Genomic DNA, 27,851 nt, shown 5'->3' with positions numbered 1-27,851 from the left:
GGCTTGGGAGCTGGGCACGGAACACAGCCACTGTGTAACGCTGGGCGGTGGCTTCACCTCCCTGGCTCAGTCTTCTCCTGGAAGAAAGGGGGCTAAGAGCACCCTCCTATCGTGAGAGCCAGGGGAACTTGGGATAGGACTTGCTTACAAAAGTGTCTGTCACACGAGGCCGCCCTCAGCCTCATCACTGCTCACCCCCCCCCCCACCGCCCCTCCCAGTGCATCTACAGCGGAGTCCTGCGCGGAGCTGGCAGACAAGCCTTTGGAGCCCTGGTGAACGCGATTGCCTATTACGTCCTCGGCCTCCCACTGGGCATCGTTCTGGCCTTTGTGGTGGGAATGGGGATCATGGGTACGTGGTAAGAGGAGAGGTCAGGGGAGCCCGGGTGGTCCCTGGACACCCTCCCCATTGTCACTTGTCTCCTGCAGGCCTCTGGCTGGGCATGCTGGCCTGTGTCCTGCTGGCAGCTGCTGCCTTTGCTGCCTATGCCGCCCGGATGAACTGGAAGCTAGCTGCAGAGGAGGTGAGTCCGCAGTCCTTGGCCTTGGGACACTCTCACCTGGCCAACCAGGTGAAGTGACCGCTCGCCAGAAAAGCCCAGAGCACATGAGGCCTCAGCAGCAGTGACAGGTGGGGTCACAGCCTCAACACCTGCCCAGCCAGTCATGGGAATCGGACCCCAGACCGTGTCAGTGCAAGCTGTGCACTCTCCAACTGCCCTCAGCCAGCCGCAGCTGCCAAAAGCCAGACTAGAGCAGAGAGCCCACCCAGGCCGGTCCGAGCCCCGCGCGCCCCGGGGGTGTGCTGTGGCTCCAGGAGGGCTAGTGCGTTACCCCGCACACCCTGCTCTGGCAAAGGCCAGCGCTTGCTCCTCAGACTCGGAGGAGGCCTGGCTCAGCCTAAAGGCCGAGCACAGAGGGAGCGTTCTCTCGAGGACCATGATTCCTGGCAGGGTACAGTTTTGCCCTCTTGTGGGCGGCACGTAAGGTTATGGTACATACGGATTTAAGACACCACCACTTTAAAGCACCCCCACCCCTAATGACGAGTCAATGAGTGTGTTCTGCTTTAGTGTACAGTTTTGAAGGCTGGCCACGGACCAGGCCTGTTGCTTCACAACCTGCAGTTAAAGAGCTTCTGGGGTGTAATGGGAAACCACTCCCAATAGGAGGGGGGCAGGGAGAGACCAAAGAGAGAGGGAGGCCACTTCAGATTGCTAAGTGGCAGATTCAACAACCAAGGGAGCTTTCACAGGCGGCTTGTCTGAGGTGGCAGCGACACAGGATCCTGCCCCCACCCGCCAGAATCTTAGAAGTTAATAGACGCCTTCCCTGGGGTCAGTCCCATGCCAGGTGCGGGTCGTCTCGTCGGCATACCGTCGGCACACTGTGCTCTCGGGGCTGTGTCCCTGGGCCACGTGGAGAGCAGGGGAGGCCAGCAGAGCACACGGTCCAGGCACAGGGGAGGGAGGGGGAGCCACCAACTTCAGGTCTAGCTCCCGGGGTGAACCAGCAGCCGCATCTTCTTGATGGCCTTCCCCAACAAGGCCAGGGGTGAACGGGAGGGCTGGCAGGCTGACCCAGGCCAACTCTCTCTTCCAGGCTCAGAAGCGCGTGGGGCTGCCGCAGCAGGGCACAGCGGGCACGGCGCACCCGGTGGGCACGGCGAGCGCAGCCCCCAGGCCCGGGCCTGACACAGCCATTGCAGCTTCAGGTACTGCTGTCAGGGTGCGTCTGCTGGGCTCCTGCGAAAGTGCCAGGCGCACACTGCTCCTGGCTGCCCTGTGTCTCAGGGGATTGGGAACCCTGCAAGCCCAATCCTCGCAACATGAAGACGACACAGTAAACCCCAGGAAGGCAACGCTAGCACCCTTCACAGCCTCAGCCTTGGGAGGCGGCGGGCCACAGCCCCACTCTCAGAGCTCAGGGCTCTTCCTCACGGACCCCCCCGCCCAGCAAAGGCAGGAGACCAGAGCCGAGCCGGATCCGTCCGACTGCAGTGTTCTCACTGCCAGGCTCCAGCTCAGGGCAGGAGGCCACGCCCTGGCCTACCGCTGCTGGTCTGGCAGGGCAGCCTGGCCTCGCGCACAGGGCACCACCCCGTCTCCCCGCTGCACCCTGTCAGGCAGACTGGCACGTCTGCTTTATATGCAGCATCTCTGTGAAGAAACAATGGCCCCAGTCCAAGGCACAGGTGCCCTTGTGCCTTCAGGGCTTCTGCTGGGCGCCAGGCACGCGCTGTGTAGCCCAAAACCTTCAGTCACCCCAGGGTCATCTTGGCCAACTAAACACTTAACATGCATTCTGAAATCATACATGAAAGTTACATTTGATGGGCCCTATGTCCTGACAAAGACAGGCTGAGTCAGAACACACCTCATTGGCTCTCTCAGCAGTAACTCACTTCATCTGATATTGACTTGTCTGGCGATCCCCCCGCTCGCTGGTCCTAGGTCAAGGCAGACGTTCTTCTATTGCACAGGCGTTTGTTCTGCCAGGCGCAGAGGCCGGCTCACCAGCTCTACAGCAGTTAGCCTCAGCTTCCGGACTCCAAGGCTCTTCCCCCTGCCCCCAGTATAGCTCATTTACTCCTGTTTGTCTCTGTAGTGGCCACTGGCAGCAACCCTGGCATCGCCCTGACGCTGTACACACGGGCTGGGTGCCGTTTGGACCTCTTCAGGACCCCAGAGGCAGCCCACGCCATTCCAGCCCCCTCCGGCAGACTGTCGGGGAGACAGCTGGTCCTCCGCCGAGGGGCTGCTCTGGGGGCGGCGGCAGCCACACTGACTGCTGGGCTCATCATGAGGATCCTGACCCACAGGCACTAGAGAAGCATCTTAGAGACAGAGTGAAAACCAGGAGTGTCTGCCCCCTCTGCACCCCCACGTCCACCCTCCCACCCACCAATGGGACCCCGTGGATGTGGACTCCTTGGACCGGTCCTCAGAAAAGGACCTTTGGCAGGTGCCTCCTGTGACAGAGGGGTCTGAATTGTGCAGACTGACAATCTTGTTATGGTTAAATGGCTTTTTCTTTGACCTAGACCGCCCTTTAGAAGACATCAGCTGACCCAAGAGTGAGAATCTTGGGATCGCCACTATGATTCAATAACGTTAACGACTTCAAGTTGGACATTTCAAATCAAAACAAAAACCATGACATTAAAAAGTATGCATTTCCTAGCCACAGTGTTCCTGCCCAGGTCTGTTCACAAAGCCTTCATGAAGCTCTGGTAAGGGGGCCAGCGGGGCCGAGGGCCCATCTGTTGAGGCAATCACATCCCCCCTACCCCACGGGCAGGAAGGCTGCCCGCGGGCTGTTCCTCCCGCCCTTTCAATCCCCGGACATTCTCCCTTACCACAGGCCTTGAAAAACCCTAGTTCTCAAGCTGCAACATGACACAAACAAGGGCGGCAAAGCCCAGACCACCCTGCCAGGGCCCCAGGATGAATTCAGTGCTGAGCCACAGGCTAGGATGATGCCCTCTGGAGGCCTGGTGAGCGTTTCCAGATCCCTTGCTCTATCAGGCTATGTACCCCCATCAAAGGTGGAGGGCAGCCTGGCCTTCACTGCCTCTGTGCCTTTGCTATCGACACACACACACACACACACACACACACACACACACACACACAGATTTACTGATCAAGGATAGGAAAAAAAGATGCAGAGTCTAACACACACACACACACATGCACACACGGATTTACTGATCAAGAAGGACAGGACAAAAGATGCGTAGAGTCTAACTCCCCATCTTGAAGCGTCAACATGTTATGAATTCAGCATCAGTGTTTTCAGTGCCCATGGAGACATCCCAGGCCTCCTGCTCAGCCTGTCCTTCTCCGTGACATGCACATCTTTCCTAAGTGAGCTTCTAGCACTAAATGTAACACTGAGGTACAGGGCATAGCTAGGTAATGTCATTGTTTCTCCAGCTGTGCTCTACAGCTCACAGGCATCGAGGGAAAATGATCCCTAGTCGAGTGAGTTTGGGAACCACTGGCATTTCACAGGCTCCACAGGAGCTGGGCCTTTAAAGTGCTGGTGGAGTGGACAGGCCCGAGCAGGCGGGACGGGCAGCAGGACCACTTTCATGTTAAACCTCGTGGGGTCAGTGTCCTGCGAATGCACTTGCTGTAGATCAGCAAACGAGGATGGGAGGAGGAGATCCTGACGCCGATTCTGTTGGGTGCCTGCCCCACACCACTAAGCAATTCTGATGCCAGCTGACTGTCCCCGTCTGCCTGGAGGCAGCGTCAGACTCCACAGGTGAAGGGCTCAGTCCCACAGGACTGCCCCCGCTTCTCCGACTCCCACCTCCAGCTTCAGACTCCGGTCACAAGTCCATGTGGTCACCTCTGCTTCTGACTAACCAGGTGCAGATTGGAGACCCCGAGAACCCCTCCTCGGGTTCCATGAATTCGTTAAGAGTAGCTCACAGACATTAGATGACCAGTTTACTCTAAGAAAATAGAACTAAGGGGCAGCCAGCTGTAAGCGATGCACAGGGCCAGGTGTGGGGGAGGGGGCACGGGCCTCCACATGTTCACTAGCCCTGCCCCCCATGCCCCGTCCTTTGGGGTTTCTGAAGCCTTCATGATGCAGGCGTTGATCGAATCACTGGGCACTGGTGATGTGGCCTGACCTCCAGCACCTCTCTCCGTTCTAAGGCCTAGGGGTGGAACTCAAAGCTCCTATGCACTATTCGCAAGTAGGTTTCCTTGGCAACCAGCCCCCATCCTTGGGTCCTGTCCAAAAGTCATATCATTAACGTTAACAAGACATCTTTATCACTCTCGTCACTTAGGAAATTTCAAGAATTTCCAGAGTTCCTTGGCAGGAAGAGGGACGAAAACCATATAGAGGTTTACTGTAAATTGCCAGAGCACAGAGGATGTAGTTATAAAAACCTTGTTTCCTACACAGGAACTTTGAAGAACAAAGGGAGCCAGAGCGGCTCCCCTGGGCTCTCCTTCGCCCCTAAGCCTTCCTTGTTCCACTGTCCCAGCTTCAATGAATGTACCCTCAAAACAAGAAACCAAAACAGTGACAACAAAAAACAAATGACAAAGCTGGAAAAAATCTTTTTACCTAAGAATATGAGAAAACATGAAGTTGACAAATAACCATCTTTGATAAAGACAAAATGTGTATTTATAATTGGAGAAAATTTATAATCAAAGAATTATTTCTAAAAGATCACATCTGAGGTTCCACAATAAGAATGTTAATGAAATCATGACAATTTTATCAACTATAATGTATTTTGAAGAATATACTTATTAGTTTAACTAGAAATTATAATAATGTACAATATGCTAAATGAGAATGCCATATTGAAATTTTGTTGAGGACTTTTTAATAATTATTCTGATAGTTAGAGACACAGTTTAAGCAGCTTTTTCCTAAACTGGTCTAGGGATTAATTCTTGCCACCTCATCTTGTGATAAAGACAAAACATACTTTAGACAACTTTACCAGAACAAATCCATTCAACAAAGTTGATGATACATTCTATAAAGTACATTACATTCTCACTGTGTGGGTGGAGTCTGTTTTCAAAAGAGAGGGAAAGGGGGAGCAGCCGCTGCTAGTGGCCGGGCCCCGCCCAGCAGGCGGCCGCCCTCTGCGGATTCTTCTTAGGGCTTCCCCACTGGCCGCGGTGCTTCGGTCCTGGCCGTGGTCAGATCTTCCTCTGCCCTCCATCCCCTTCAGCTGGCAGCTGCTATGGCTTACAGAGTCCTTCTGCAGCCTTCTCCAAATGAGCACCATCAGCCCCAAGGCTCTCAAGATCCAAAATCCTGAATATTCAGGGCTTCTTATCCATGACAGACAGTACATAGTTTCCCCATGTTAAGCTCTGTAGGTTAAATTTATTCCAAAAAGGGCCTCTCTGAAGTTTAAAAAAGTGCAATTTGCATTGTGCTATAGAAATAAAAACTAAGGATTTGCCTTTGGAGATCACTCATTAGCAACTTCAGGGTCCTGACGGAGAATAAGTATTGTAGGTAATGTTATTAATACATTTAAAAATGCCAGTTAGGTTTTGTCAGATGCAGAATTCTGCAACTCCTGCATCATAAGAATGACAGATGACACCTAAATGAAACTGGCAATTGTCCTCTAGGAAGTACCAGGATTCACAAGATGCTTCGGGTATTACCGGTCACGAGCCTTTGTGGACAGGGACAAGAGACAGCCACAAACCAGACACAAGGCAGGATGGTGAGTGGATGACAAAAGAGGAAAACCACTGGTCAGGCAGCACGTGTGACAGAAGAGCCAACTCCTGGAGGTCAGGTCCTCCGGTCCCAAGGGACGAGGGACAGGGGTCCCCCGCCACCCCCTGCAGTTCTAGTGCCTGGGAAGAGCTGCCTCATCGCTGTGACTGCTCAGGACTGATGTGACCCCAGCGGTGCCGAGATCTTCAAAGTTCCCAGAGTGATGGAGGCAGCAGTCGGGACAGGACGGGGCAGGGTGTCCCATGGCCCATGAACTGGAGCGGGGCAGTCACTGAGCAGGTTCTGAGACTCCGCCCCCCAGGGAGCGTGGGTTTAGCCTAAGACACTCTCTTTCCCTAGCCCAGGGCTCTGAGATCTGGGTACCACAATCTAGAACAGGTTCTCTTAAGTCTCCTCACTTGAGGGGGCGGGGTGCCTTTGGCTGATATAGGAAGTTTCATTAGAGGTGTTTGGCAATGACTTTTAGGGTTGATTAGAGTGCTGCATATTTTCTTACTGTTTTTGGTAAGACATTAAAGTTATCAGTTCATCAACTATTCGACAGAGCAGTAATTCCACAAAGACACCCAGGAGGCTGAACAGGGTCACTCTTCAGTAGTATCCACCCTGGAGAAAGGAAAAAGGGATGCAGGTCTCTCTGCTGGTCTGAAAACCCACAGGACCGGTTCTGGAACGTGCGCTGGGCCAGGGCTCTAAGAGCGTTATTCTGAAAAGGCCTATGTCCCCGAGAAGTCCAAGTGTGGTTTGGGCCAAGGATAAAAAGATTATGCCCTCCCCCCAAAACAACAGTAACAGGACAGGTGGAGATGGAAGCGGCATTCTGCCCAATATCAATGGGACAATGTCAGAATCGAGACAGGAGTCACACATGCACGTTGACTGTCCTCACACTGTGAGTCGGAAGCTGGAGTCTCCAAGTGAAATCTGAAACTGACAGGCAGTGCCCAGGCCGCCGCAAGGCCAGAGCAGGACAGCGCTGCACCGCCGCTGCACAGCCTTCGAACTCCTGTGGCGCATTTACTTTTCAAAGGCCTAATCCACACCCTCTAGAGTGCTCTCTGTAGCTTCCATTCAGTTTCCCTGGAACCTTATTTTATGTACTTTTATGTGCATACTTAGATGTACAGAGAAAACTGCTCCCCACTTTGAGAGTCTGACGTGCTCCCTTTTGATTTCCCATTTAAAAGCGTTTCAAATCCATTCTAATGGTAGCAACATGAATAAAATCACATCCACACATAAACAGAATAGGACAGAAAAGCAACTTCAGAAAAATGTTTGCAATTACAATAAAGATTCCTCAAGTAAAATATGTGAAATAAAAGGTGACTGATTTTTTAAAAAATGGATAAAAGTTCAGAGAGAAGAGCAGAGAAGCAGCAAAAGAAAAAGAAAACCACATCTTTACCTCATCTCACAGCGAATTCAAACCAGCCTGGACCACTGACGCGCCCACTCACAGCACCGAGAACCGGGAGCAGAAGGGCCGGCCGCCCACGGACGCGCACCCTCACTGCCGATGGCCACGCCGGGGCTCTCGAAGCCACATTTCTCGCTCCCAGCTGAACACATTTAGGCACGGCTGCTCCTCTAGACCCTAAGGGAGAATGGCCCATCTGCCAAACCCTTTGGGGAGCCGTGGGCAGAGGCGGCCTGGCAGGGTGCCCTGCCGGCCCTGTGGGAGTCTTCTGGGGGCCACGGCAAGCCCCCGGAGCACAGTCAGCTTGGACCTCCAAGTGTTCCACAAGGCTAAGGAAGTCTATTCTGACCAAGAGGATAAGTATCAGGCTGGGGCTGATGTTTCGGGGGAAAAAGCAGGAAAGGCAGACTTTGACCAGAGACCCAAATGTGCCTCGGACCTCAGGAAGGCAGAAGAACAATGACAGAAAGCTCCTAAATTGCATACACTAAGTTTGCTACCATGAATTCTAAAGGCACATTTTTAAAAACCAAAACAACTACTCAAAACAAAAAGAGACTTAGAGGCTTTCAGAAGGTCCTCAAACTGTGACACAAAGAGCTCAGCGTCTGCATGGTGCCTGCAGCCGAGGCCAGTTGCTGGTGCTCCTGCAAGAGAGCGACGGGCGGGAAGGAGCTGTCCCTTTATAAAAAGGATGTTTGCTGCGTAAAGAACAGACATGACCCCCTCCAGAAAGGCAAACAATACAATTAAAAAATGGGCAAAGGGCCTGAACAGACACTTCTCCAAGGACATACGCAGGGCCTAGAGACAGATGAAAGGATGCTCCTCATCACTAGCCATCAGAGAGATGCAAATTAAAACCACAATGATATACCCCTCCACACGAGTCAGAATGGCCATCATAAATAAATCAACCAACAGCGGGAGCTGGCGAGGCTGTGGAGAAAAGGGAGCCCTAGTGCACTGTGGGGGCGAATGCAGACCGGTGCAGCCGCTGTGGAAAACAGAAATTTCCTCAAAACGCTAAAAAGCCTTTTGACCCAGCTATTCCACTGCTGGGATTATACCCTAGGAATCCCAAAACACCAATTCAGAAGAACCTATCCACCCCTGTGTTCATAGCAGCACAATTCACAATAGCCAAGTGCTAGAAGCAACCTAAGTGCCCACCAGTGAATGAGTGGATCAAAAAACTATGGTACATTTACACACTACAACACTACGCAGCAGAAAGAAAGAGCTACTACCCTTCCCCACAGCATGGATGGAACTGGAGACTACTAGGCTAAGCAAAATAAGCCAGGGAGTGAGAGACAAATACCATATGATCTCACCTGTAAGTGGGACCTAATCAACAAAACAAATAAACAAGAAAAATATAACCAGTGACACTGAAAAACGAACTGACAGTAACCAGAGGGGAGGCGGGAGGCGGGTAATGGGGGAAAGAAGGAGAAGGGTCAAAGGAAAGAACATGTATAAAGGACCCCCGGAGAAAGCCACAGCGGGGAAGGACTGAGGGTGGGAGGTGGGAGTGGGTGGGGTAGGGGAAAGTGGTGGCAGGAAAATGGAGGCAAATGTATTTGAACAATTAAAAAAAAAAGTGATGCACGCTACACCCTGCTAAGCCATCACACCTCTACATTTCTTTAGATTCCAGAAACCCACCCTCACCCTTTTAAAATTGTGGAAAAGTTAAATTGCAACACTCTGAGACTCTGGGACAAAGTCCAAAATGCCTGAAGACAAATTAACCCTTCTTTTCCCAATAATCCCTAGGCCTCTAGCTGTAGAAAAACAAACACCTGAAAGAAAACATGCCCCATGTGGCCCATTTACAGGACAGGCAGGGGGCGCTGCTCCTACTGCACTCCCGGCTGACAGAGCTGGGCTCTGAGCGCGCTGCTCCCTGGATGGCCAGGAAATTGCACAGGGCCTTTCCCCCCAGCACAGCTTGGTGTTTCTGAGAAAACCCAGATGATTTCAATGCAGCTGGTATCTCCAATTCCACCAAAGCTGTGATACTGTAAGATGAGCCAACCCCCTTTCAAATTAAATTTAAACAAAATACAGCTGTAAACACAGCTATTTCCATAGCACGCCTGACTCTTGCCTCTTCCCAGCCCACTCCTCACAGGCGCTGCCAGCACGTCCCCCGCGCCACAGACAGCCGGCTGAGCATGCCGAGAACGCACTCCTTGGCTGGCCCTCCCTTCCTAACTCGGGTTACCATGGATTTTCTCTACCCCTCTGGACACACAGGCTGCCTCGGGGCGCCAGCAGTCCGGAGGGCCTCTTAGCAAGCCCACATCTATGAGCACTAGTCACCAAAGAGCGACACTGCAGGGCGGTCACACTCAGAGGAAAAGCTCTCCAGTCTCCTTCCCCAACGTCGCTTTCCTAGCACCGCCCGCCCCCCACCCGACTCTCCACCTCCACGGCGTGCTGCTTTCCTGCACCCTCAGAACACAACCGGAACCGAGCCACGGAAGCGGGAGGAGCCGAGGGCTGGCGGGCGCAGAGCTCTGCGAGCCGCTCCTGCGGTGATCGAGGCCCTGCAGCCATGCTCTGCTCGGCCGCTGTGGCCCTGAGCAGCAGAAGCGCCAAGCAAGCAAGGGAGCTGGCTGTGCTGGCAGAGTTTATTAAAAAACTAGAGGAGCTGCCCAGATGAAAGCAGCGGGTGGGCAGCCCCGCAGGCAGGGTGGGCTCGACTCACCTTGACAAGTACAGCGGCCACGATGCCCAGCAAAGCAAGGAGCAGGAGGCCGAGCTTCTCTTTGTTGAACCGTCTCAACAGGAAAAACTTTGCCCAGTTCACCTTTGACTGGCTGTTGGGAGGATATCTGAGTTTGTTAGTGCTTTCTGTCTTTAAACTCTTTAACAAACAGGCACGATAATGAGATAAAGTATCGAAAGTATATTTTCCGTGATAAACTCCCATTCCGCTCGAACCTGAAATACAGGAACAGACAAAAGAGGCTCCGCTGTAGGCGACGCCAGCTGCTTCTCCGTGTAAATGCTCCCCGCTGCCCGGGACACCCTCGTTTAGCTCCTCAGCCGGCACACGCAGCCGGCACACGCAGCCCGCACACGCGGCTCCTGTCAGGAGTTCTCCGCAGCGCTCCCCGGCGAGGCGAGGCGAGGCGAGGCGAGGCGAGCCTCCCGGGAGCAGGCCGCGCACGGGGTGGGGCTGGCATGCGCAGCTCTCCGGCAGGGGCTCCCCCTGAGGCCGAGGACAGTGCTCTGCGTGCTCTGCGTGCTCTGCTTTCACTCTCTCAATCCCACGGTATCAAGGATTGTCATCTCGCCCCAATTCCAGAGAGGGAAGGGGAGCTTAGCAGTGTCAGGGGACTTGCCCAAGGGGAAGAATGCAAAGAGGAATGTGAACCCAGATCAGCTGGACTTAAGAGCTGTGTGTGTTCTTTCCCCGCCATTCCATGTGGCTTTATTTGTCCACAGCCCTGCAAACCCGCTTCCTCTAAGCTCTCAGAAAGGAACCGAGACCAGCAGGACAGGGTCACGCAGCCAGATAACAAGTGCACATAAGCTGCCGCCCCCCTGAGGAGCCGCACTCTGTGCAGTTTTCACTCCTCTGACCTACGCTGTGCGCCAGGCAGACCCTGGGGCAGGGCACAGTGACACCGTGGGCACAGGCAACGGGGCCAGGAGGCGGTTCACAGGGCCAGGCTGCTGGCCCACTACTGAGATCACAGCTGGAGTGGCAGGGAAATTGGGCAATATATATCAAAAGATAGGTATTTTGAAAAGAATTTTAAAGGCATATACCAGAGATTATCTTTAAACACAAAAATCTAAGTTTTTTGCTCTGGGCCCTAGTTCTACCTTTTCCAAGTCTTCTTAATAAGCCTGATTTCCTTTTGCACTTGGGGAAACAGGTCTGTTCTGTCACCCAGAAGGGGTCAAAGGCAGGGCCTGCGCCCAGGCCACCACATCTGCACTCCACAGGCGCCGGAGCCCTCACAGGGAGGGGCGTCTGGCGGCCGCAGTGGGCGGAGCCGACCCCGGGGCCTGGAGGAAGCAGAGGCACAGAGGCTGACATAGCCCTTCAGGAATGGGGGCAGTGAAAGGCCATGCCTGCAGCCCGAGCCCACTAAACAGTCCTTCTTTCATTCACCACCTCTCCACACCCCAAACACACCCAACCTGCCAGCAAAGCGCGCCGCCTGGCCCCCCAACACCTCCACTCCCTCTCCATCAGCTCCCCTGCCACCATTCTAGTCCAAGCCACCCCCAGTGCCAGCCTCGACCCTGCCCGGTCCCCCGACCCAGCCTCTCTCCACCTTCCCCTCATGTCAGTTGCTGCGCTGAGCGCTGGCAACCCGTTTATGCCCCAGGCAGGGACCTGCGGCAATCTGGGGAGCAGGCCGGGGTTTCTCGGAACAAGCCTGCCTTAAACTGGGAGAGGAGGTTACCAGGCCAACTGGGCCATTTCACTCCCACTGAGTGGTTTATTTATGCTATTACGGAGAGAGAACAAAGCAGGAGCTTCCAGGACAGTGGCTTTTGTTGTCTGCTTTCTGCTATGAGAATTTTTACACTTTTCTTAATTTGTAATACCTCTAATAGATAATAAAGAAGCTTACCACCTAGATTCCACAGCAAACAATAAAAAGTGAAGCTGATCATCCCAGGTGAAAGAGAGACAGGTAGGCCACAGCTCCAGGGGAGCAGCAGGCTGTGCCCACACGGCCTGGCAGAGAACAAGCCTCTCCCTGCCCAGCCTCCCTGGAACACCAGGAGGCTCTTCTCAGAGCCTGAGTGGCTCGAGTAGCGGCTGCCCCTGGGCAGAGGCCTGGGGAGCAGGGGCGCAGTGAGCACCACTCAACGCTGCCCTGAGTAGGCACACAGGGACCTGGGAAGTCCTTGGCCTGCTGTCTGCTCTTGGCATTTTGAACCTCTCGTGTACTACTGCCCTTCAACCAAAGACAGAGGGATGTCATTACCTGAGACCTGATTGTTGGCCCCTACAAAAGCCCTTAAATCTGGGAGAAGGACAATAGACAAGTAAAGCAATGAAAGGAGCAAAATAATGACAGACTGTGGTAAGTGCTACAAAGGATGAAGGGGGGTCACAGGGCAGAGACAGGCCACACAGCAGAGGGCCTGCCGTGGGCAGGAGGACACTCACCCACGCCTCCGAAGGGCAGAGAGCTGAGTATGAAGTGCACGACCACGTCATTGGCTGTGACACCGCCGCTGGACGTGCTGTCGATCATCCGTCGGATAAGCTGAGCGACAGAACAGAGGCTCTGGGTCAGCAAGCACCACACCGGGCTGTGCGCTGGAACACAGGGCCTGCCTTCCCGTGTGGGCACAGCTTTCAAGTCTGGGGACACCGCGCCAAACAAGCACACAATCTGAAGTGTCCACAGAGCTTCACCAGGAGCCGGCCTCTCTGGCCACCTCTGAGTGCTGGCAGCCTCCTTACGCCCCCAAGCCACGGGCCACTCAAGGCCAGGCAGATGCCCGGGCCGGAGGACAGGCAGCCGACGGGCCCACGATCTGAAGGCTCAGACGCCCGTCCAGCACCTGGAGGGAGGCGGCACTGAACAGCTTCTGCTAGAGCAGACGACCCCAGGTGGCAGCAGCGAGCATTTTTTAAGGGAAGAGGCAGTGCAGACTATACTCTGGTTTTAAAAAATTGTTAGTATTTCTCTATCTCTGCTTTAAACTATAGAATGACTTAGTATTTATGAAATGCAACAAATATTTAAGATTCAGTACCAGTTTCTGAAGAACTAAATGGCTGTCCCAAGCCCTGAACACAGAAAAAGATGCTTGCTGAGTGGGGCAAGTCATTTCTCCTATGTGCCAACCAGCCCTTGAGGGTTCTGCCTAGCAAGTGGGAGGGGACTAGTTACCACAGGTGACCCAACTGCTGTGCTCCCAACTGAAGCACTCCCTCCGAGGGCACCCTGGCCAGGGGACTTGAGGTTTTTGGGTCCCACCCCCTGCATCACCTACGGTCATCTAAGATGCCAGACCTGTGCCTGTGAACCACCCCTTCTTTCCTGAGCCGCATGCCAGTCTTCGCTCAGCGCACCCGCAACGGCCTGCGCCTCGGCAGCACCCTGAAGCTGCCACCAGCACCTGATCGCCGCCACCAGAGTCAACTCGTGAACTCCTCAAACCTCAACTGTCCCACTTTCCCCTCTAGTTCTTGCTTTGCTTTCAAGGGCTCTTGAACCTACTGGCCCCCATTGAGGCGACTGGCCCTGAGCAGCAGCCAGTCATCTTGTGACGCAGATCAATCAGCCGCGCTTCCTGCACTTTGCCGGTGGCCGGGCTGCCCACGCTGCTGTTAAGTGGCATCAAAAGTTCCCCTGTGGGTGTGGTTCTACCACCCTCACAGCAAAACAACGCGACTGGAGAAACTAAGTTCTCACCGAGGTCTCTGTCCCACTCAGCCCCACCTGAGTGGCTGTGAATGCCATCTGGGTCAAGGGGGCTGGGGGAGGGGGGTCTCTGACACAGAAACATCCAATGGATTCATGTCAGAAAAGCTCCAATGCCAGTACATCAAAGTCTTCCAATGACGTGGGAGGTACTTGAGCCAAAAAAGTTGTGACAGACACCTGTGGAGTCACAGATCTATTCCCAATGAGCATAGGGAAGGTTACAGTCATAGCCCCAGGGCCTTAGTACCCAATACAGCAATCTAGGAATAGAACCCAGCTGGCAGATTCTGGTGTTACATATAATACACCATCATTTGCTTTACCACAAAGAGGGAACATGATTTACAATAGCAGCTTATGACAGTGTGCTGTTCTGTAAAGCTTACCTTATTGTTACGAGAAAATACATAGAAAGCCAAGGGCTTTTCACGTTCATTTATGAATTTTATGGCTTCATCTGCACTCTTTACAGGCACTATTGGAAGAATTGGTCCAAAAATTTCCTCTTGCATCACCCTGGTTTCAGGATCAACGTCTGTAAGTACTGTTGGGGCTGAAAAGGAAATAAGCAGAGTAAAAATGCTATAGAAGACAGAAATGCAAAAGGCTCACCTTACACTTTTTTATCAGGTCACCTATCTGTCCCATCTCTATTCCTAGTGTTATCCATTGGGAAAAAGCCCCGAGTATGTGGACGAACTGTGCAAATTAAATGTTCGCAAGCACATAAACCAGGGGAGCACATAAACCTTGGTTGCTCATGCAACCAAGAGAAAGATATATACCTGGATATGTCCTATACATATTTAACCCTGTTCACATCCATATTCGTATCCATGTTCATAACAGGAGGTTATGTTCATATCTTTCCGGGAGCACAGACAGCCCTCTATGGATCAAATCAGTAATTCTTTTTTTAAATCCTCACCCAAAGATACATTTACTGATTTCTTTTTTTAGAGAAGGGGGGAGGGAGTGGGGCGGGCAAGAGAGATTGATTGAGACAGATGTTGATCAACGATCTCCTGTGCCCCTTACACACCCTGACCAGGGATTAAAACTGCAACCCAGATATATTTCGGCAGGAGATCAAGCCTGCAACCATTTGTTAGTGCACAGGATGACTGCCAACTGACTGACCCATGTGGACAGGGCAACAGTTAATTCAAGTGCTTTCTTGTATAGAATCTCATTGACCTTTATTTCCATTCAGTTACAGATTAAGAAAATGGTCAAGAGTGCCTAACCCTTAGTTCAGTGTTCCAGCCACTGCGGGGAAGGGGTGCAGCAAAGGAGGGCGGTATGGACGTTGGAGGAGCGTTGCAGAGCGTCCCAGCACTCACGCCAAGTCAGTCACCGGGCAGCCTGCTCAAGACGACTCTGTGAACGCACTGGATGGTGACCCAGAAAGGAAGACTCTTGACAGTGACAAGGTGGCCCTTTTCCTTTGCTCCTAGTTTCCTACTAAGTTCTGGCAACACGGTGGCAGCTCCTGCCAGCATACTCCACCCGTGCGAAAGCTGCTTCCCTGGCCACAGAGCTGACTGGCTCAGGCGTCCACCCTCCTCTGCAGAGCCCCGTGCTCAGGCGAGCTGACCCCAACTCCGGGTCAGCGAAGTCCCTGACTGGTCGGAGCGACTCACGATAGACCTTTCCTTCTGCCACTGATTAACCTAGGAATGGGCAAAATCAACCTGCTGAGGACGGGGTTGCACCAGGCTGTTCCTGAGCCTCTGAAGTCACAGGCCAGAAGCACTCTGGGCTGCTCATATGGAGAATACATTTTCCTTATTGCGTAAGGAAAAGCAGTAAGTTTTTTTTAAGCTGTGCTTTTTGTATTGCGCAGCATCCTATCTGATAAGAGAAAATAAGTAAAGCTAGTTGGGGCAATATTTTTTGCCAACTAAACATGTAATTCTTCTGTTAGCTTGTTTCTTTAGGAAAATGTGCTTAAAATTAAAAACCCATACATTTTTATGGCAAAGAATAACAAACACAAAAAGACAGTAAACAAATAATGTCAAGCACAATAGATCAAAAAGTTATTTCTGCAACAGTGTTGGCTGGCAGCAGTGAGTTGGGGAATTCTGGCTGAGCTGCTTCCTTCTTTGTGCTGTTCTCCCCACCCATAAACTGGAAATAAATAACACAGAGCTCTATTGTGCTTCTCAGGTTACTAAGGAAGAGAAAAAGTAAATAAAATAGGTGTAAATATAAAAAAACTGTTGCAACATAGGTGGTATTATTAAACACATGCATATACGTAATCATCTTTAGTTTATAAAAGTATACCAGGAAGCAGTATATAATAGTTTATTAAACACTAAACATCCATTTTAGTGTCAGTAAACAGTGTCAATAAAACTGTCAAACTGCCACCTCCCCATAAGAAAAGGTGAATTTCCATTACCTATGTAGCGGGTGGCTTCATCAGAGTCCCCACCAAAAGCTATCTTTTGTCCTTCAAGTAAACTTAGTAGCCTCTTAAAATGACGAAGATTGACGATCCTTTCATAATCAGGAGATTCTTTTATATTCTCTCCATAAAATTCCTATTAAAGCAATAATATGTAATTGTCACAAAAGACCCAGATTTCAATTTAATAAGTATAAAATATACTCATGCCCAAAAATCATCTGGCTTTATAGCATCACATCCCACCCCACCAAGTACTTTAATAGTACAGGCTGTTCCTGACTTACAAGGGTTTAACTTAGGACTTTTTTTTTTACTTTATGATGGTATGAAAGCAGTACACATTCAGGAGGAACTGTGCTTCAAAGTCTGATCTTTTCCCAGGTGGGTGATATGTGATGCAACACTATCTCATGCTGGCGGCAGCAGCAAGATGATCTGCCCAAACGCAGGCTCATGTAAGGGTTCTGCGCACATTTACGGTCAGCCAAACTAAGTCATGGTGTTCAGGAGGTTAGGTGCACTAAATCGATTTCAACTTACATTTTCAATTTATGATGGGTTTATCAGGATGCAGCCCCACTGTAAATCAAGGAGAACCTGGACTAGCAGGAGAGTCAAGGACGAGATTAAAGCACACACATACTTATCACATTCCATGGTTTCAGGGGTTCACATGGATCTCTTGCGCTCTCCCCATGGGCCCTACCAGGGGTGAATGCAAGAGCAGGTGCAGAAGGAGGCCTCGCTCTGTTTCAGAGCTGCCTTTGTTTACGCATCAGCTGTGGCTGCTCTCCGCAAGAGCTGCGGAGCTGCAGCAGAAACCCTGCAACCTGCAAAGCCTAAACTGTTCAGCCAGTCCTTTACAGAAACTGCGTGCTGAGCTATGCGCTGTCTCATTGTTTTGTATCTTTCCTGGACTGGTATTTCCACCAATCACACATGACAGGGAAACCACTCAGATGATCGAAATAGTTTCGGTACATTAAACAAGGTAAAACCACTTCAAAGGCCACATAGTCGGTGGTTATTATGTAAAACAAACACACAATCAGTGAATTGCTTCATCACTTTGAAGCCCTGTGAAAGCTCTCAACTCCCTCTCAGATCCCAATGAGCCCGCCCCCCACCCCCAGCCCCCAGTCTCACAGGCAGGCCGCTGCTGATCCAAGCAGCACAGCTGGCGGGCACATCCCTGGGCCCCGGCTCCAGGGCCGCCAACTGTGGTTTTCAACGCTGGCTGTGCCTCAGAGTCACCAGGACACCCCACACCACCTGGACCCCAGTTTGAAGGGTGCGACTGGGAACTCCTCTTATGTGACTCCCTGGTGGCCTCGGTGGAGAACCAGTGTTACCGCACAAAACGTCTCCAAGGAAGCCTGCAGGGCTCCCCGCTTGCATGCGTGCCCCTGCCCCACTAAGCACTTCTCAGTCCTCACGCAGTGCCCCGCTCACAGGGGTCTCTAGGCCCTCTCTGCCGTCCCATGTTCCCCGAGTGCAGCCCCTTCTCCTTTCACGGTCTCTGTGTCTGGCTCCGTCTCCGGGGCACCACTTCTGCCCAAGAGCCTCGGCTCCCAGGCCAGAGCCGCCCTGCCCGAGTGCTGCATCTCTCTGCCTGTCCCGGCAGAGTTCCTGCTCTCTGATCGTAAAGTCACCTTTGGTGCTCTGGACCCTTCCTCTCAGTGCTCAGTTAGCACCTGTCAGGTGAACAGCTGTTCCAATACTTTCTCCCACCCATGGGGCGGAACCACCACTTCCACTGGTGACCTCCATCACACTGGCTCATCCCGTTCCTTTCCTCATCCAAATTCTATGTTTCTTCCAGGCTGAGCTCAGAGCACTACCACACAGCCTGCCTGGATTCCCGCACTGGAGGTCTTCACTTTAAACTGAGAACTATGCCAAGAACATACAGAAATAGTCAGCAATTTGATTAACTCACTGCTCCAAACTATTGGCTACCCTCAACACTCTACATACACAAGAACTAACTGATCACCTTAATTATCAATGACCAACATGCCAAAGTACCTCTAATTATACTTCAAAGCATTAGCAGCATTCTCTCAAAAACCACAGAACATAGTTATTTATTTTAAAGCAGTGATTTTTGACCAGTGTGCCACAACAATTTGTAAAACATGCAACACCTGACTACGCAGTCAGGGGCACTAACCTCTCTTGTCTCTTGGATTGTCAAATAAAAAAGGACAACAGCCACACAACAGCCATCCACTGTGAATGAATCAAAATTATACTTTTTTTTTTTTTGTCAAACTGTAAGAAATATGCTCCTCGGTGTGCTGTGGAATTCTGGTAGTTAGTTTATGTGTGTGGCATGAGATGAAGAAGGTTGGAAACTGCTCTTTTAAAATGTGTGCCACAACTAATCAGTTCTTTCACCAACAAGCCAATTAGTCTAAGCAGGTTTAACACCAGCCACGGCTTGCTCTCTGTAGGGATTCCACAAAAGGGACACAGAGCATTTTTAATCAGCCAGTAAGTTAATTTAGTCACATATACTGTTGGAACTTTCCTGAGAAAGGGAGGGTATGAGGATGCTGCCTAAAAACAGTGGATTTGAATCATCTTAATGAAACCAATGGAATCAGACGTGTTAAGCACAAACCTTCACATTGTCTTTAATCTTCTGCACGATTTGGTTCTGGAGAGACGCTTCACAGAGAACATAGTCAGGAGCTATGCAGGTTTGGCCGCAGTTCATGTACTTCCCCCAGGTTAGGCGTCTGAAGGGGGAAAACCCAGAAGCCCTAGAATTAGGCCTACAATTCATCTGTTACATACTTTTGTGTTGTTTGAACATTTCCAACTAGGATGTAGTCACAGACTTACTTGGTCATCTTTAGAATAAAAACATTTTAGGAACTCATGTCTATGTCAGCTGGTAGGAACTCAGAATGTGTTTTCCCACCAATGGGAAGGACTCAAAAGAGCAGGGAAAGTCTCACGCCAGCTCATGGGAAATGGGGCTGCAGAGCAGTGAAGTCACTGCCTGATACAAGGAAAGAGAAACAGCCTCCCACACCCTCTCCCTCCTCCCACATCAGCCAGCGGGAAGTCAGGGGTGATGGGGTTCCACGCAGACGCCACATCTCCTGCCTGCGGCTTCGGGCCCTGCTGGCAAGGTGTGCAGGTGTGCAGAACAAGAGCCCTCCCTGTGTCGGCAAGTTGTGCCTATGCCAGGATCACAGTTCACGACACAAACATTTACCACCTGAGGGTCCCACATTGTGGCAAGCAGACTTCTACTTACGAAGCCAACGTGGACCCCAGCCCAACCCTGTATACCCCGTCCTTGCTGCCCATCTCTGAAGGGCAGAGGAAGCCATGGCACCTGGAGCACAGAGTTGGTTCTGGGTTTTGGTGCTTCCTGAGAGCTAACCCTGCTTTAGCAGAGAGAACCTGAAACCTTCTGTTTTCTAGTTCCCTGGTGCAAGATGCTGGTCTAAGTTAAAAGAAAAATAATACTGGTTTTATCAACAAAGGAACTCAATTAAGAGATCAACATGACACCCTTTCTATAGAGGATTTAAAGATTTTCGCTAGGTATGCACAGTGCTTTGGATTACCTACTTCCTGAATCACCTCGCAGCAGAACAGTACAATTTCTTACAGGTCTATAATCTCAAAAACAGAAAGAGCTTCTCCATAACTCCTAAGGGAAACCGTGTCATGTCATGACCTACTGTTCATCTCCTTGGGCAGTGACACGAACAACAGTGTGTAAGAGTCCTGCAGCCCCTGGGGCCACCAACCCCTGAAGCGGGGCGCTGATCTTGCTCGGGGAGAGGCGGCCTTGGGCGCCAGGGCAGAGAGGAGCCACTGGCTGTTTGGAAAGCCTCCGCTGTGCTGGGCCAGCCCCAGGCGACTGGAGAGGCAGGCTCACCTGCAGGCGATGTCCAGGTCACAGTCTCTGTCAATGTAACAGGGGCTCTTGCCTCCCAGTTCAAGAGTCACAGGAGTCAGGTGCTTGGCAGCAGCCTGCATGACAATTTTTCCAACTGCAGTGCTTCCGGTATAGAAAATGTGGTCAAATCGTTGCTTCAGAAGCTCTGTGGTTTCGTCAACACCGCCATTAATGACAACATACAGGTCCTTAAATGAAGACAGACATAAATGCTTACACTGCCAAATTAACCCAGTTGTCTAACATGAGCAGTTTCTGCAACAGAAACATTGAGTAAGACCATGAAAAGTTAGAGACCAGCCCCTGTGAGGACAGAAGACAGGGCAGATGGAGGACAAGGGCAGAACAGAGTCCAGTGGCAGCTGAGAACCACCAGCCTGCTGTGCGACTGACTGGAGGGTCCAGTGTTTCCTGCACGAGCTCAGCAATGAAGACACCCAAGGGAAGAGAGCAGGTGGGTGGGTCTGACCAGGAAAATGTTTAAGATGGGGGCTGTGCAAGTTGAGGATATGCGTAAGAAAAACGTGGCTGCTGTGGACGACCATGGAACAGGCCCCAACCTAATGCCTTGACCCAAACATTCTCTCTCAACACAGCACAACACAGGGCCTAGCCCAAGGGAGGAACCAAGTAAGCATCTGCCGAATGACTGCTATGCAGAGCATAGTAGGTGAGAACACTCCCTTGTGAACTGGGTCTGGGCTAAATCTTTGTTCTGCGACTTTCTAGCTTATAAGACCTCTGGCAAGCACTGAACATGTCGGAGCCTCAGTTTCCTCATCTATTACCGGGGAGAAGTCACACAGTTTTGGACTGAGCCCTCACATGACTGTGCTATTGATAACACTATTATGATAGTGGAAACATCTTGAAAAACAACATGAAAAGCAATGACAGAGAACAGACGGTAATGAAGACAGAGATAGGTTCAGAAGATTCTGAGATACAGGCATGAAGTAAAAGTTGGCTTGTGGACCTCATGTTCCACTTGGTCTCTTACTAATTAGGAGAGCTAATGGGTCTTCATTCACTTTATTGTTCAACTGATGAAAAAATGTTTCAAGTTTTAACTTGCATATGGCTTAATCAGCAGAGCACGTGTGACTGACTTCCACATGCAGCTGAGTGAGGCTAGGCAGGCGTCACGCTACCCACCTGGACAGTCAGAGAGCGAAGAATTTACCCCTGGGGCAGGGCCAAGCAGGGCCTTCCACCTCTACTTTCTGGTTCCAAATCCTACTCAATCCATGACACCTCATTGCTTTCAGCCTTCTTCTGAGCTAGACAACCACAGCCAACAGAACACTGTTCTGTGGGCTACCGAAGCAAGGCTTAAGATGACAAAGAACAATATTATTCCAACAGCCAGAGTTGGCCTCTACATTATGATAAACTAATGAGTACAACGACAAGTATGACATTTCAAAGAAGCCTGTCAATGACAATGAAACGAGGACTCCTTCCTGCAGCGAGTCCCTGTGGAACTAAATGGTCCCAATTCCATGGCAGGGCCTCCCCCATTCCCAGCCAGGGGAGGGTGTGAGGACCTCTGATTTGGACAGGGGGGTGAACCACCTATGACTGAGGAGATCATTTTCCTTATTCAGCTCTGATACTCTCAAATGCCAGCACCTTCACCTAAGGGACAGTCCCTACTGTGGCTTAGGAGGCCACTTCCTTTCCGTAGTTTAATGCCACAAACAGGCCCATTTTAAAAGCAGAAGTGTTCTTATATGGTATTTCATTGAGACAAGAGAGGTTATCAGAACCCAGCACAGCACTAATTCCTCATTAAGTAATTCTCTAAATGAATACATCTAAAATCATGTTAGATCCAACAAAGGTTAATTCAAAGTGCCTTGTGGCAGAAGAGTATCTATATGCAGCAGGGCGACTATGAGTCATGGCTCAAAGGTACTTCATAACTATAATGGCTGACCTAGCCCCCAGTTTCCTCTGGATCTTAACTTCTTTTATTAAACCAACTGCTTGCTGGAGGCTGAAGGAAACTGCAAACAGCTCCCGAGGCATCAATTACCGCACTAATTGAGAAGTCAGATTTGCGATCCCCATGATAAACAGATGTGCTGAAGATGGTCAAGACATTCTTACCTGATCTAAGTACTGGGGAAGGAGCCTCGCCACAATGTTGGCTGTATTTTCACTTAGTTCAGAAGGCTTGACAATCACAGCATTTCCTAAGCAAAGAAAGCAGGACATTACCTTCTAATACTCAACTAAACTTTTTAGTAGCTACCAAAAATGTTGTTCATGAAGGGAGTACAGGCTAAGTGCTCCAATTATTTCTGCTGCTCTTAATTCTGCTCTTCCTCATCATGAGCATGAGAGCTTGTCTCACTTTCTCTTTCTCAAACGCTAACTTCTTGGTTCTCGTTTTATTCAGGTAGCTGACAAAAGGCCCAACCGGCCTCCCCTACTCCTCTATCTTTCCATTGCTTTTCTCCCACTCCCACTCTTGGATTTTCCTCTCTGCCCTGCAGTTAATGGGCAAAAAGGCCTTGTCAACATAAAGCTATTGATCTGAATCTTGCAGAAGTGAGACATTAATCTCTTGGCATTTATTATAAACCCAAGCTAGCATTACTACCATAGCCCCTATCTGAATGACAAAATGGTCAGACAGAGTCAAATGGCTCATCCAAGGCCAAAGCTAGCAAATGACACTTCACTGGAGTATGCCTGACTCCAAATTCCTGAAGCTGTACCTATGCCTTTATTTGCTCATAGGTTCATTTCCTGGGTGCTATAAAAAATAGTTACGCTGGCCCTGACTGGTATGGGTCAGTTGGTTGGGTATCATCCTGCGAAGCAAAAGGTCGCAGGTTTGATTCCTGATCAGGAAACATGCCTGAGTTGCAGGTTCTGTCCCTGGTTGGGGCACATTCAAGAGGCAGCCAATCGATGTTTCTGTCTCTCTCTTCCTCCCTTTTCCCCTCTCTAAAAATAAATAAATGAAATCTGGGGCGAGGCGGGGAAGGTTACTCTGCAAATCTCCTCTGAAGCCCATTTTTTAAAATATATAATATTTACGAATTCTCAATACACTGCTGGTGTAAACCAAGGCATAACATCAAAGCAAATGTGTTTAATTAGCCACCATCCTTAATTTATAATCAATGAGAGAATAAGACCCTTGAAAGAGGTATCAGAAGAGGACATCAGACCTGCAGCAATGGCTCCTATCAGTGGCTGAATGACGAGAAGAAAGGGGTAGTTCCAAGCTCCTATAATCAGCACAACTCCCAAGGGCTCCGGTTGAACAAAGGCCTCATCCAGCATGGTGAGAATGTTCTTCTGGGCTGGTTTAGCAGTAACCCACTCAGGAAGCTTCTCTAGTACTAGATCAATTTCTCCAAGAATGGTAAGGACTTCGTGACTGTATGCATTAAATTCACTCTGTTAGGAGAAAGTCACAGTAAACCTTGCATGAGGATGACACATTCAGCCATGAATGTCAAAAACTTCAGGCCAGGTACCCCTGCAGTGCACATATGCATTATCAGACTAGCTTGTTTGCCATTCCGATGTCTGTGGCATCCTCCAAGTCCTCAATCAAGACTTGCTAACTCCTTCTCCAATATGATCCAAGCCATTGAAAAGCAGGCCCAAACATACCTTTTAGGATGACTTCCCTGATTAATAATGCCTTGCTTTGATCACACTTTATAATAAACCATAGCAACTATGCTTTTGACCTGTATCTTAATATTTTAACCTTAATACAATGGTTTATAACTATACTCACATTTTGTCTGTGTATGTTTTGTTTCCCAACCAAATTTAAAACTCTCAAGGGCAAGGAACTTATTCCATTTCTTTAGTAATTCTATAGATGCACTTATTCACAAAAACATTTGATGCTCGTACAATGATTCCAACTTTTAAAAATCTTAATTATCCCATCTTGTTTATTTGATATCACAGTCCCTCTCCACTTAAAGTACATTAAAGGAAGTTTTATACTGTTGTTACTACCCTTCAAAATAACCTTTGATTCGGAAACTGAAGGTGAGAGAGGGAGACTCACAAAGCCAGAGCAAAGTCTTGTTACCCCGGACTAAAGATGAAAACTTAAGAAAATAAATAAATAACATTAGAAAATATAGGGGAATATCTTTATGCCCCAACACTACCCAAAACCTTGCTCAGTTCCAGAAAAGGCGGCATGACACCACCTGGAACTTATTAGAAACTTAGAATCTAAGACCCCCTGCCAGACCTTCTGAGCCAAAATTTGCATTTTAACAAGATCCCCAGGTGATTCACCAGTGCACTAGAGTTGGAGGAGCACCGACCTAAAACGAAGTCATGGAGGAAAATTTAAGTCCAACCACTACCAAAACCCTCTTTCTGCGAAAGAAACAATGAACAGAGTTAAATACAAGAAATAGACCAGGAGAAAATATCTGCAATATATTTTGAAGACAAATGACCGAAATCCAGGATATACCAAAAATTCCTACGGGAAAAGGACCATAAATCCAACAGAAAAACAGGCAAAAAATAGGACGCAAACAGAAGCCAGAAAAGATAACACTTCTGTGTCTGCTGACACGCACAACAGGACTGTCGCTAAGCAAGGTGGGAGGGTCGGGAAAGTCACGGGAGCTTTTGCTTCACATGAACTGCTGGAAATAATGATTCCACAGTACTTGCGTAATCAAAACTAAAGGAAAAAATGCAAAAGCTCAGGCGCAGTGCGCTCCCCCCGGCAGGGCGTACCTTGCTCAAGTCGGAGGCGATGGCCGCCAGGATGTCCTTCTCGCGCTCCTGCACCATCCTGCGTAGAGCCCGGAGCTGCTGCAACCGGAACTCCAGGGGTCGGGACCGGCCGGTCCGGAAGGCGTCGCGAACCCGCTGGACGTGGCGCTCCATGGCCTTCCTTGTGCTAAAAAGAGAGGGGAAGTCGAGGGACGCCGCGGTAGCAGAGGCGTCACAGGCGGCGGCGCCGCTCTCCGCACCTCTCTTTCCACTTCGAGACTGGTGAGCCTCCCAAGCCTCACCTCACTCATCTGACGGACTCTCCGCACTGATGGTGTTGGACATCCCGAGAACCACCCAAGAGCCGCCCGCGGGCTGGGCTCGCAACCTAGCCGCGCGCCTATTGGTCAGAGCGGGGCACGTGACCCCGCAGCTGGCCGCCGGCCCCGCCCGCTCCCTGGGGCCTCCCGGGCGGGGTCATTGGGGTTGAGACCAGCAGACGAAAAAAGTCCGTGAGTGGTTTCGGAGCCGGCCGCGAGGGGTCCCCGAGAAGTGGGTTGGGGTACCGAGGACAGCCGAGTGCCAGGCTGGAAGCGCCCGCCACTGGGACGGACGCAGCCCTCGCACAGAGACGCTCTCCGGGCGGGATTGGGGGAACAAGGGTTCCTCCTCCCGCCTCCGATTGGTGGCTGCCGAGGGGTCGAACGCGCAGAGGCCCGAGGCCTGCGTGGCCGACGCGCGGGGTGTCGCTGGGAGTGGGTACGGCTCTCCGCGCAGCCGCAGCGCCCCGAGAGAGGCTGCGGCCGGAGGTGATAGGCCTGGCCCCGCCTTGTCTCCAGCCTCACCCCTTCCACTCTTCGCTGCCTGGGCTTCTACCGCCTTCACCGGCGCCAAACGACCCCAGCAAGGTTAGCCCCCGAAGGCAAGTGGCCGGCCCGGGCGTTCCTGCCCGCGGGGCGACCGTCATCGCAGCCCAGCGCTCGCGGCACTCCTGGCTACCTTCCCACCGTCAGAGGCCCTTTGTGGTGGGACTCCTAAGAGGGATCCCACTCCACTCAGATTCTCCTCGCCGCTACCCGGCCGCCAACCCCAGCGCGTTTGTAATCAGTTCTCATTGCTCTCCGGCCCGCAGCCGGGGGCCCAGCACACACCCCATCGGTGTCTTCCGGAGAAGCTGACTTCGCTTGCTTTGCGCCACGCTGCGCTCCCTGACTGAGCGTGACCTCCCTCCCCTTCCGTACCTCTAAGGGCTCAAGCGCCCCAGGACTATGTCCTTGGCCCTCTTCTCAGCTCACGGAGGAGGTGGTCAAGATGCTTCAAATTCCACCTGCGGTCTCACCCTTTCAAGTAGGCATCTCAAAGTTCGCTTCAGGCAGAACTTTTGATGTATCCTCATCCACCAAGCAAATAAAATGCACACCTTCCCCAGTGTTCCCAGTATCAATACAGGGTGCCACCCTTCATCTCACTTAGGCCAAAGGCTTTGGAATCATCCCTGACGCTTCTCTTTGGCGCTGTCTTAAAAAAAAAGGAAAACAAAAAAAGATCGAATCCGTCCACTTCTCCCTTGGTCCAAGTCGTAATGATTTTTCACCTGCGCTTCCCCACTTCCCTGGACTCCCTGGTGATCTTTCACGTCTCAGATCTGCATTTGCCATTCTACACTCTGCAGTGCAGAGGCCCAGCTTCTTGGGCCACCTGGCCCTTGCCAGTGGGTGGCGTGAGCTGCTAGTAAAAAGGCAGAGAGAGGATAGTAACTTTTCTTCTGATTCAATCATGCGTCAGTTGCCGCCATTTCCATAGTGGAAGTGTGTAGGGTAAGTGGAGGCAGTCTGGCTTCCTCACCCAGATTCTTGAGTAACTAGGGTGAGCAACTTACAACCTCGAAGGAGTCTGATAAAACAGTTATAGCCTTGAGTCTGGGTGAGATAAACTGCCCCTTAGCCTTGAGGAGGCGCGCATGCCAAACTCATGCCAGGTGACTTTTTGGCCTTGAGGCCAGCTTTGTTCCTTCTAGTACTGAAGAAGTTAGGGGCTCCTCACTGTGAGGGGGAGTGGCGCGCTGACACGCCCCCGGAATAAAGGCATGTCAAGCCCTCCCACGGCTCCATGCCTTTTCATGTGTCTACCTGAGTCTCGAGTGGACCTGCCCAGCCCAGGGAGACTGCAACACGAAGTGGAAATGAGAAGATTCCTGACTCCAGCAGTTCCTTCCTTGGCCAAGGTGGCACATCTAGTACATCGAGGAGGGCGGTGATAGCATCTCCAAATGGCACAGGAGCAGTTCCAGTTTCTATGGGTTCCAGCCAGGGGTATTCGGGACAACATCTATACCACCCCAGTCTTCCTTTGAAAGTTTATTACTCTTAAAATTTCCTCTGCCTGAAAAAGCTAGAGTGGTTTCTCTTTCCATGGCCGCATCCTAACTAGTGCAACTTGCTATATATACTGCCTTTTCTCCACCTACCTATCAGCAATCTCTTCAGAAGGTACCTTGGCCGTGTTACTTCCCTGCTTACAAATTTCCGCTTACTGTGACATTTAGGACAAAATCCAAAACTACACCATATTCTGCAAGCCCTGTATGACTTGGCCCCAGCTTCCTCTCCAACCTCATATTATTATTCTCACTTAGTTGGAGTGGTCTCCTTGCTGTTCACTGAACACTGTTCCCATCTCAGAACTTTTGCACTCTGC

At 50.9% G+C, this 27,851-nt stretch overlaps 2 protein-coding genes across 3 annotated transcripts in view; one reads left to right on the top strand and one right to left on the bottom strand.

Annotated features, from left to right (window-relative positions):
• Positions 1-2,828, top strand: part of SLC47A2 (solute carrier family 47 member 2) — a 28,072-nt gene extending 25,244 nt beyond the window's left edge. The window contains exons 14-17 of the mRNA XM_054571166.1: positions 220-352; positions 430-524; positions 1,603-1,714; positions 2,608-2,828. Coding sequence (XP_054427141.1) covers positions 220-352; positions 430-524; positions 1,603-1,714; positions 2,608-2,828 — 561 coding nt within the window. The remainder of the gene's footprint in view (positions 1-219; positions 353-429; positions 525-1,602; positions 1,715-2,607) is intronic.
• A 2,290-nt stretch (positions 2,829-5,118) lies between these two features.
• Positions 5,119-25,628, bottom strand: ALDH3A2 (aldehyde dehydrogenase 3 family member A2). 2 transcript variants are annotated; one of them, XM_054571163.1, is made up of 11 exons: positions 25,457-25,628; positions 25,176-25,341; positions 23,618-23,849; positions 22,545-22,630; positions 20,412-20,620; positions 19,134-19,251; positions 16,499-16,640; positions 14,475-14,641; positions 12,819-12,918; positions 10,386-10,621; positions 5,119-6,852 (listed from the first exon to the last, which is right to left on the bottom strand). In XM_054571163.1, the coding sequence occupies exons 2-11, from the start codon at positions 25,326-25,328 to the stop codon at positions 6,838-6,840; spliced, it is 1,458 nt and encodes a 485-aa protein (XP_054427138.1). In that variant the 5' UTR covers positions 25,329-25,341; positions 25,457-25,628; the 3' UTR covers positions 5,119-6,837. The 2 variants fall into 2 exon arrangements, with proteins under 2 accessions (XP_054427138.1, XP_054427139.1); XM_054571164.1 differs by lacking the exon at positions 25,457-25,628 and having other exon boundaries at positions 25,176-25,449.
• Between the last annotated feature and the right edge of the window lie 2,223 nt (positions 25,629-27,851).

This window comes from Pteronotus mesoamericanus, unplaced genomic scaffold, assembly GCF_021234165.1.
Source record: "Pteronotus mesoamericanus isolate MK-2021 breed Mesoamerican mustached bat unplaced genomic scaffold, CSHL_Meso_final contig_22, whole genome shotgun sequence".
In the NCBI taxonomy this organism is placed as follows: Eukaryota; Metazoa; Chordata; class Mammalia; order Chiroptera; family Mormoopidae; genus Pteronotus; species Pteronotus mesoamericanus.
The sequence above is the reverse complement of the archived record's forward strand: the minus strand, read 5'-3'. Positions and strand labels throughout refer to the sequence as shown.